General features: G+C 46.6%; 1 protein-coding gene across 1 annotated transcript; it reads right to left on the minus strand.

Annotated features, from left to right (window-relative positions):
• Window positions 1-3813: 3813 nt before the first annotated feature.
• On the minus strand, window positions 3814-11289 carry C8H10orf99 (chromosome 8 C10orf99 homolog). The gene is made up of 3 exons (XM_021204180.1): window positions 11167-11289; window positions 8766-8846; window positions 3814-4400 (listed from the first exon to the last, which is right to left on the minus strand). Exons 1-3 carry the CDS (start codon window positions 11234-11236, stop codon window positions 4315-4317), a joined length of 237 nt encoding a protein of 78 aa, XP_021059839.1. The 5' UTR covers window positions 11237-11289; the 3' UTR covers window positions 3814-4314.

Genomic DNA, 11289 nt, shown 5'->3' on the forward strand with positions numbered 1-11289 from the left:
AATTGGGATGAGTTATCCCCCCCGCCCCCCAACTTGAGTGATAACTTGAACCCAGGTTACTTTCAAAGTTGCCCCTGTGAAGCTGTGCCCTTAGACAAAGGAGAGCCTCTGTAAGTTCCCCAGAGGTCCCAGAATCCTTCCTTCCCGGGATACATCAAAGCAGAGCACCTATACCCCTTGAGCCAAGCCTCCCTGATCAACTCTTAGCTTGAATCGGGGATTCAGAGAGTGATGGGAGGAGCTGAATCTGTGCACCAAGAAAGTGTGTTAAGTTTGGGTATTCTGACCAAAAGCCTTTGTATGGATTCTGCTGGGTCTTTGGCTGAGAATGTGTACAGGAAACCACACAAGTATTTCTGTATCTTTGCTTTTCAAGATGTAAGGACAAAGCCAGGTCCTACACAGAGAGTGGGGGACACGTTTGCTGGAGATTATTCAGACTTCAGGGTTCCTGAAGCAGGTGTCTTGCTAGCATGCTGAGAAGACCTGGTTCTCTCTGCATCTTTTCCACCATCTCCTCCCTAAAAGGCTCCTTCAGGCCTTTGAATTCTCTGCTCTCAGTTCATTTTACCAATGCACTTGCACCAGAGAGGGACAGAGATGTGTTGGACACACGCTTTGCGAGTGTGTGTGTGTGAGTGTGTGTGTGTGTGTGTGTGTGTGTGTGCTCACTCTCAACCATGTGTCTCATTTAGCCTGCACAGTTTTCCTGGAATGATTTCCCATGCTTTACGAAGTAAACCTTTAAAGCCAATAGAAGGCAAATCACTTTCCTAGGCTCACCCAGCCAATGAGGGGCAGAGGTTGGAGTTCCATCGGATTTGGGCTTGCTTTCAAATTGAAACTCTCTGGTTTAGGTACATAGTCATAGCTGCGGAAGCTTTAGACTGCCCACTCTTCAGTACATAGCTGTAATTTCACGCTTAACACTTTTTTTCTTTCAAGAGACAGGTCTGTCCATAAATGTACAAGCTCTGTCAGAGGGGCTGCCATTTATCTGCATTTGTCTATGACTCAGGGGTTCCCAGGAAAGCAAGACTGTCAATACTAATATCAGGCAAGTCTCAGGTAACTGCCATGGCTGCCCTAGATGTGGCCCTGTTCTCAGAACACATGTAAACAGCAGCTCTTCCTGGTGGCTCTGATTATGCACCATAATCCTCTCTTGTTTTTGTTTTTCTTTGGTTTGTTTGTTTTTGTTTTGAGACAGGGTTTCACTGGGTAGCCCTGGCTGTCCTGGAACTCACTCTGTAGACAAGGATGGCCTTGAACTCCCAGAGATCCACTTGCCCTTGCCTCCCAAGTGCTGGCATTAAAGGCATGCTCCACTGTCACCTGGTTTATGTACCATAATCTTGACCTTCCTTCCAGTCTATAGAGTCTGGAGGCTCCCCAGAGGGCTTGGTTTGATGTCTTTGACAGTAGAATCATCTGCCACGGAATGCAAGGATTGGGCCTCACTCTGGTACCCTGGGCAGCTTCACAACCCACAGATAAAGAACCATTGTGCAAGAGTTTGCTAAGCCACAGTCTCTTTCCCTCATACATTTTTATCTACATCACAAACATAAATTCGACTCCTGTTTGTAGACCCATTTACATACATACATACATACATACATACATACATACATAATACACAAACAACACATTCATGAACATACATACCATCTGCATGTAAATTTGCTCATCTACATGTGATATTTTTGTTTTTTGTTTGTTCGAGACAGGGTATACTTTCTCCAATGACCCTACTCCATCTTCTAAGTGTGCCTAGGTTCTTCAAGGCGCTAACAAAGACAATATAAAACTTGTAGTCTCATTACTTTACAATCGCTTTTATATGCTTGGGTTTTCTCCCTACGTGTGAGTAGCCACATTCATTAATTTCCACCAGCCCTTCATGAGCAAAGTTCTTCACTGCGTCTCAAATCTCATGGTACTGATGCTGGAAGCCAGTGAGAGAGGAAGGAGATGCTTGGTCTTTGTGGGGACCAGCATCCATCTCCTGGGAGGATGGGCCTTGGTAAAGCCTGACACTGAACTGAGTTGCTCCTAGAAACCAGATTTGGGATTTATTTTATTCTTTAGGGGACGGGCAGGTAGAAGGTAGGTGCCAGATCTTAGCTCCTTTTGTGTTCTTATGACCTGAGTTGCCCTGGTCCCGGTGGCCCTGGAAGACTGACCTCCACCCTTTTCCACCCTTTCCTTTGAGCTGGCACACTGCAGTCACTACCACCCCTGCCCTAGGAGCCGCCCCCTTCTCGAAGGACCAGCTGTGCCCATCTGTCTATTACTTACTCATGTTAACTCTCTTGTCCCCGTCCCCCCCACCTCAGGGATACTGGGTCTTCCATCAGGCGCTTTTCTCGTTGTGTCCATTTCCAGGATGGGATGGGCTTTGTCCTTGGACTCTCACCTTTCCTTCTCTAGTAGACGCAAGCACCTATATAAACGCTAACTAACGTACGTGTGTTTCTTTTTTCAAGGGAGAATGGAGGAGAGATGAGGATGTGAGGTAGAAGCTACAATCCCTCTTGTTGACAATAAGGTAGGTGTTTCATACACAAGGGGCTCCTCCTGATAGGTCTGAGAGAGCCATGCATGGATTGTGAATACATACCGCCACTGCCCAGGAAGCCCGGGAAGCACGAAGCCATAGCCCCGCTGTTTCCCAAGCCTCCTCCCACCTTCTCTAGCTCTCCCACTAGCACTAGCTGCTGCTACTTGCACTCTCCCTTGCTCTCACTTATTCTCTCTCTCTCCCTGTTCTGAAGGCGAATACAACACATGATGACATTCCCAGGCCTCGTTTTCCTCCTTTCCTCTGGCCCACAACACAGTTGATGAACTGTGCTCCGATTCTCAAATCTTCCTGCCTCTATGTCATCCCAGCACATACAGGGCCATGTACACACTACACACTTACATACCACACCAACACACACCACGTAAGTGGATTAAACACATTCCAGCATACACAGCTCCTCTCCCATACGCAGCCCATCCCTCTCTAGCTGGCACTCTCTCACTGAGTCCACATTTCAAGGACTTGTCTCCTTTGCTCGACTCGGACACCTTCAGTTCTTCGCCTTGTGCTAACATCACAGATGTCAGAGGGCTTTGTTCTTTGAGCATTAGGGCCCAGTGCAGAGTCTGGTCACTGTTCTCTCTGGGAATGCATAGAGGGAGGAGTGAGCGAGTGAACAACTATGAAAGGGAGGTGGAAAGTTGGTCCACGAGAAGATACAGACCCCGATTTGCCTGGGAATGTCTGTCTCAAAGGATGCTCTGCCTACGAGCCTTGCACTTCATGGTCCTGGTGTTCCCACTCAGGCCTGGGAGTAATGCAGGAATGGGTGCTTCTCACCTTGCCGGGAGGATCCGATTAGAGGGAGCTTTACTGAGACAAACCTCTTAGAGCTGAGCCACCTGTCTCCTCTGAGCTCCGTGATCACTGGGGATATAAACACTACTTTTCAGTTGAGGCATTTCCAGGGCCTTTCTGAGCCTAGCACTTTGCAGCGACCCTATACCTGTCTGCTTGCTCCTAAGTAGAGTCTTCCTGTCATTTCTGTTTTCTAGAAAATTGAACTGTCAAGCCTAAGTTATACAGAAGATCCTGGGCAGGGCTAGGCTTTGTGTCCTGTTGTGTGGGAACCAAGCACCTAAGTACCATCCCTTTTCCTTATTGCTCAGGCTATTCTGTGATGAGAGGGTGGGCTCCAAGCTTGTACAGACACTTTCCTTTTAGCATAACATTGTATCTTCGGCCACTTTACTAACTTTCTCAGACAGGGATGCTCCAGGCACAGTGTGTATGCTGATTTATGGTTTATTACTTTTGGTGTTCTCCTGGTGGTGATTTCATTAGGAAGTCACAGGTGTTGGTTTGGAGACCAGTGGTTAAGTGTTAGGGGTTTGGGGCTGTCTGAGGCTCCCCAAGATGCTGTAGTCTCGGCTGATCACACTGATGTCTTGGAACATCAGTGTGCGCCTCTGCGCTCTAGTCAGCTTGGAAGTCTCTGGATCTGTAACTCTCACAGGTGGAATCTTGGACTTTTACTCCGGAGGAGCCATGGTGACTTGTGGGCTGTGCCTGGATCTTAGTGACTCTGGAGGTTGGTGGAACCTTTGGGATGAGGACTTGGAATTCTGCAATCCTCCCTGCTGTCTGAAGCGAAGCATTCCGGTGTCACAGCTCACTGACCGTGAAGGTGGGCAAGGGGTAAGTCAACATAGTGTGCATGCTTCTGGTGTCTCCACATCTGGGCATCAATGCTTCATCTGGACAGAGGCCAGCCTGGGGAGGCCCTATATCTGTGGGAGAGCCCCAGGCACCACCCATAACGTGACTGGTATCTTGCTTCTGCATGGTCTGCAGGGCCTTGTGAGGTTTCCTGGGTGTGAGTGACAGCAGACACGAAGAAGAGGCAATGGAAGGAAAGTGAAGAGGGTAGAACAAGGGGCATGGAGGGGGAGAGGAAGACATGATTAAGACTCATACTTACACCTAAAAATCTAAAAATAAAAAATCAAAAAGGGGAATTTTACTGCCCACTCTAGAACCTAAATGGGCCTTTCCTGGCATCAATTAAAATAACACTGAGCAGTGCTTTTTGAGTGAGAGTGGAAAGGGTAATAAGTAATGGTGATACAATTATTCTTCTCTATGTCGCCAGTTTATTCCTATCTGCACTGTGACATGGAAATTAATGGCATGGAATCAGGAGATGAATTGCTCGGATTCAAAACCTATAGTACAATCTAGCCTTCAACTGACTACGCCCTTCAGCAAGTTTCTCTAACTTAACTTCTCTGTTGTTTGGCCCTGCATCCTAAAAACAAGAACAAGAGTAATAGTATCTAATTTTCAGGATACTGCAAGTGTTAATAGATGTAAATACTTATGTAAAGCAATACTTATTCATCCTCAACCCACATACAGTCATCACCAATTAGACTCGACCACCCTATCACAAACATGCAAACAAGCAAATAAGCGAACCAACGGATGAGATTGGCGAGGATGAAAGACAGATCTATCTGATGTGTAAACTATACTCACTGCTTCGGGTTACCCAGGGTGAGGATCGCTTACAGTGTAGACAAGGCTAATGAATAGAATTAGAAGGATCGGGAGACAGGGAGTCGTTTCCTCTGGTTGGACTCCTGGGCAGTAAGATTGGCTGCCACCTCCTTTCTGGTGGTTATTGTTCTGGGTTTGCATGTTATGCATCCACCCTGGTGTTGCTATCCTGAAACCCTCAAGTGGCCCCCTTTTCCCAGTGGGTAATCTTTATGACTTCGGTTAAGCCCCTTGTAAAGACAGAGGCAGATGCATGGTAAGGGAATGGGCTCTGCAGTCTTCCACCCTAAGTCTGGCCTATGCATGAACTCATTTTGTTGAGCTTTGAAACAGAGAGTGTGGTCCAAATCCTTAGGACCTAGGCCTGTCTCAGGTGTTAAAAGTCTTTCTACATGGCCTTTCAAGAGCTTCCCCTGGTGATCTTGTAAGATCACATGGGGCGAAGATGACCTGACAAAGGCTAATAACTTCGATCTGGTAGGATCTAAGAAGCTATGAGTCTGACTTAGACCAGTGTTGAGAGCCCTCAGTAGCCAGCTGTGTCAGTGTATTGAGTGTTCTTTTCAAAAGTGCTGCCTGGACAGTATTGCTATGCAGCAGATCTCCCTAAGTTTATTAAACTGCTTTAAGAAAGCTCTATCCCGCTTCTCCCAGTAAGCTGCTAAATGCAGTCACTTCAGTCAGCTATTCACTTATTATGTCAATTTTCAAAAGTGGTTTTGTTACATTGGCAGGGAATCCCAAGTCTTGCACATTGTGTCATTCCATGGTCTTAGCCCAGCAAGCAGACACAAAGCAGAGCTTGGAAAAGGTTTTAGGATGAGCGGCAGCCACTCTGAGTGACTAATTTGCCATCCTGTAGGAAATGGAGCAGGCACTTCTGCCTGTGAACCCCAACAGGAGACTAGATAACAGGAACGTGAAACAATTCTGAAATTCTGCAGGTGATTGCCCAATTCCCTATTTCATCTTCTCATTCCTTCTCTCTGGATCTCAGGTTTGTCCTGGAAGATGTTGGGTGGAAGCACCAAGTCTGGGCAAGCATGTGCTCTGGGTTAGTGTTGCATAATCAACAGCAGTGAAGAGTCAAGAGGGACAAGAGAAGTTGGAGGAAGGAGAGGTATACACACACACACACCACATACACACAAACACACACATGTACATAGAAACATATACAAATACCACATACTCAGTGCCTATGTGCTATGTAACTCCATACACAAAGATACACAATACACATGGCTTCTGAGTGAGCGCCGCAGCCCTGGAAACCTTGCCTCCTCCACTGTGACGGGAAGACAGGTTCTCAGGGTGTTATGGGCTTGGCCTGATGCCGAGTGTTCTGTGGACATAACCCTCCTGGTTTCTGAACAGCAGCAAGCTGGATCCTGCAGTCACACACTTTCTACAGAGAAGGAGAATGCTAAGGAGCACAAAGCCAGCACATGTTGGAGCTCAGACCCCACCCTGAGGGTACTTTTCTTCCAGAAAGTTTTATCCTGACATTCTGTGGGAAACTTCCCATCAGAGATGAAGCAGTCAGTCATAGTGCAAAAGACCCACAGAGCCTGGCGTTTACATGGTAAGGGTCTAGTAAGGATACTTGCTTCAGCCTTCTTGTTCTAAGTTGCTCATGAGTTCGGTCGTGGAATTTTTGAAACATATGCTCAAAAGGAAATACTGTCAACATAGGATCAGTGACTTAGGTCATTCTCCTATAGTACTGTATGCTCAACAAAAGACTGCATTTTTACTCGACACAATGAATGTACCTAGCCATATTCCACTTGTGTAGAGTGTGATGTGTGTGTTTATCCATCCCTGTCTGTACATGTGTACTTATATGCCTAAGTCTGTGTGTGTCAAGTAGGTATGTTTGTGGATATGTGATGTGCATATCTGTATGTGGTTTTATATGTGTGTGTGTATGCATGAATTTGTATGTCACATTGTGTATAGTGTTGTGTCTACATATGTAATAGGTAGTATATAAGTATGCATTTGTGTGTCTGTAATATGGTGTGTGCAGGTTTGGTTGTGTAATGTGAATGCTTTTGTGTAATTGTGTGTGTGTGTGTGTGTGTGCATGCACGTACTTGCCTATGCATCTGCGTGGTTGTGCAGGTATGTGGGTATGTGCGGTGTGTGTGTGCACACTCCTCCTTCCCTCAGGTCCTCTTTTCTCTTCTGCCTTTGTGCATCTGGGCAGGGAGGGGCTAGAGGCGAGGACAGGTTCCAGCGAGCCCTCAGTCAGGAGCTGGCACCTCTCTCCCCTACATTTACACTTTACTTCCCAGGCCGCTGTGGGAGCAGAGTTGCTGGCAGCTGGTGCTCATTCCCCACCTCCCCTAGGCGGGTGCCTCACACTTGGTTATCCACGAGATATGTGTGAGAGAAGCAGTTATTTTTACCCGGCCCTGACAGGGTGTGATGGCAGTGTGGAAGAGGGGGTTGTCAGCCTTTCAAGGGTACTGAGGTTGGAGCTGTCCTGACTTCCCCATTTTGTTCCCCAATTCATTTACATGTTTTCCTCTTGGAAGACAGGATTCTTGGTAACTGGTCATAGGCTTCAGGTGCCATAACCTGGAGGAGCAAGGGGAGCTGTAGTTTTGGACTCGAAAGAATTTGCACTGGGTCTGCAGAGAGCTAAGACACGGGTTCTAAGTTGAAGTTGGACCTCTCTGGCTTGAGTTCTGCAGCCTTTCCACAGCGCTCGGCCTGCCCTAAACTCTAGGACTCTGTACAAAAATCACAGCCGTCCAGCATCCACCCTGGGACAGCAACTCAGAGCATCAGCCTGCTGCTGTCCTGGTGCTGCAGTCTGTGTGGATCTGGACCTGGGCCTGTCTACCTCACTACTCACTCTCTGGTCTCCCAGGTTTGGAGGACGATTGCTTGGCTCTTGCAGGCTCACGCTGCTCATGGATCCTAGTCTAGTGTCAAAACAGAGTCTCAGAGTCCCTGTCTACATCTTTGGGTGCAGCCTTGTCTTCTACCAAGCTGTCGTTCGTTCTCTGCATCCACATACTCCACCCACTGGCTGGAGACCCACTTGCAGGCTCTTCCTTAGGTCTGTAGGTGGGCTATGGCTTGCAGGTGCTCTGGGCCCCTCTGTCGTGTAGCTCCTCTGTCTCTGCTCCTTCTGCTTGCTCACACCAGAACGTCATTCTTGCTGTTTCCCCTGATCTCTTCTCCATTCTCTCCCATCTGCATTCTGTCTCATAATCCTTCTATAAGTACTACCATCCAGGGATGGGTGCCTTCCCGTATCTCTTCTCTCCTTCTTTCCTTTTTTTTCTTTTTTTTTTTTTTCTTTGCTTCCAATGGAGACTAAACTCAGGGTGCTGAGCTTTCTAGGAAAGCATTCTCTTTCACTGAGTGAGCCACACCCCAGCCCCTGAATTCACTGTCTAGCTGGTCTCAAGAGTCACATTCATCCTGTGTTAACCTTCTAATTCTGGGATCACTATGTGCCACCATGCTTGATCCCTGTACTTACTTTTTTCTTGACAGAAAGTGTTCATCTTAAATGATTAAATCATTGCCTCTTCAGGGGACTCTAAACTCTATGTGCCTGAGCTTGAATGTGGTCCCTCTGTACTAGCACTTGAAACCAGGTGCCAACTGGCCACCCTAGAAATCCTCCCACTTCCAGCCCAGACAGGTCACTTACCTCTCCGGATTGACAGTTTGGATCTAGGCGATAGGTGACAGCAGCGCCTGAGTTTCAAGGACTTGGCAGGATGCCTTGTCCCTGAGAAGAAAAGGAATATAGAGCCGTTTTTAGTGGGCCAGGGCCAGCATAGGGCCAGTCTGTATAAGGATGACTTGGGGGGAGCTTCTACTCCCAAGATCCAGAGTTGAAAAACATTCATTAAAAGCTGAGCAATGGTGGCACATGTCTTTAGTTCCAGCACTCAGGAGGCAGAGGCAGGTGGATCTGTGAGTTTGAAGCCACCCTGGTCTACAGAGGAAGTTCTAGGATAGGCAGGGTTATACAAAGAAACCCTGTGTTAAAAAAAAAAATCAAAACAAACCACCACAACAAAAAAAGAATATTTGTTAAAAAAACAAACAACCACCTCCAATGACAACACTATCAGGATGAGGTTGTCGAGCAGAGTCGGAGGTAGCCTATGCTGTGTAGCTTTCCAAAGACAAAATCAATCTTGGAGGTCACTGTGCCCTCTCAGTATTTCTTTCCTCATGATGATTTGAAAACACCTTACCACCATGGAGAAATGGCTTTGTGCTTAGACTTTAATTCTGACTGACAATCCAGATCTGTAGTCTAAGAAAAACATCCTCAATCCAGGAAACATCGTAGATACAGGAAGCTTTTGTGACTGCATACTTAATAGTGTGTGTGTGTGTGTGTGTTTGTGTGATTGTGTGTCTGAGCACATGAATTCATGACCGAACACTCATAGGATGTCAAGTCCTACACATACATATCTGTTGAGGAATGCTATACCCTGAAACTGCAGGATACAATCCTAAATGGGGGGGGGGGGCGCGGGGATTAAGGTCAAAGACACCATGCACATTGGATTTCCATTAGAATCAAATTGGTGACCTTGAAATTGTCCCAAAACAAGGCTCTGGTAAATGGCAATGCTGCGGGCTGTGCTGAAGAAACTTGACATTGCTTTCCTTATAGAAGGTGCATTTTCACTGTAGAAACTTGAGCAGCAACAACCAATCAAACAACCAAAACCAAAAGCAAATGCTTCCCATAACTCTTAACTCAGGAAGGCTCCTCTACAGGACTGAAGTCAATCAGCAGTGTCATGGTAAGGGGAGGTTTTTTGTTTTGTTAAATCTTTTATGTCCACTAAGTGTTAAAATCATAAGTATCGATATAAAAAAGTAAATAGACGATTAAGAAAAAAATACTCCAATACTCTGCTTTTAGAATGAAGAAAGGCAATAAGGGGATGGGGAGGTGACTCAGGCTTGAAGAGCAATTGCTGTTATTCCAGAGGACCCAAGTCTGGTTCCAAGAACTCAAGTCCAGTGGCTCACAACCACCTGTAACTCCACAGCAGGAAGTCCAGCACCTGCTTCTGGCCCTTGAGGGCATTTGCTCACATGTGGCAAATCCACATAGTCACATCAATAAAATAATAAAACTTAAAGGCAGCAGGTATAAATATTCTTCTCTACAGAGATGAAAAGACCATGCATGTTCCCACACATATAATTCCCCTATTGTACCTAACCTCATTCCTTCTGCACGTGGAGCAATCTGTGCAGGATTTGAAATACTCAAGTTTAGATGTCCAATTGTTCGTTTACATTGATACAAATGCAACACTGTACGCAACTTCATATAGTTGTCAGGTCCAAGGGAAACTCCACTCTCCCGAAAGCTGGAGCATGTTTTCCTCAACCAAAGGAGCCGTTTCCTTATTACTTTCAGAAGAGACAAACGGCTGTCTGTGCAGCCTGCTAGGACACCAAAGTGCATACAGGCCTCCAGGACTTCTCAGGGTAACAACCTCTGGCTCTTCTCAATTCTTCTCATCCTGTCCCTCTATCCTTAACTTCTGCAAACCATGGGATTCTCTTCCCCAACTTTTCATTCCCATATAAGCATGGCATTTCAGCCATGCGTGCCATCTCTTTTCTTCCTTTCTTGGCCCTCTCTTTCTTGGTTTCCTTAGCCTAAATTCTCTTTGTCTTCCTCCTCTCTTGTCCTTCTTCTCCCCCTTTTCTCTCACGATCAAGTTCGGTCCGCTGGCTGTGTTTAGTTTACTACTTCCTCTCTCTGCTCCAGACTCTTCCAGTTGCCTCTGGCTGCACTTACCTTTTTACTATTCCTTGGAACCGTGGTGTCTTCTGTTTATACATCTGGTGCCAAAATTCTGTTTACACAGTAGGCCTGTAGCATCTTTGGGAACGTGAGATGCGCATAAAAGCTATAAAGTCTGAAGTCCCCAAGCTACTTGTTGGGCACTGTAGTGAACAAAATATCTGCATAGTTCTCAGGACTGTCTGCTGGAAACTATGCCTCACTAGTTTCTGTTCAAAACCTTCCCAGACCATGGAGTCAATGCCCAGGGGCAGGTTACCTTCTGAGGAGAAAATGCAGAAACAGAGGAGCAGCACGCAGAGCAGACCAGAAAGGACGAGAAGTTTCATAGTGAAGTAGCTGGAGTCTCACGCCTAGGGAGGAAGCGGTACCACAAAAGACC

This window comes from Mus pahari, chromosome 8 (genome assembly GCF_900095145.1).
Source record: "Mus pahari chromosome 8, PAHARI_EIJ_v1.1, whole genome shotgun sequence".
Lineage (NCBI taxonomy): Eukaryota > Metazoa > Chordata > Mammalia > Rodentia > Muridae > Mus > Mus pahari.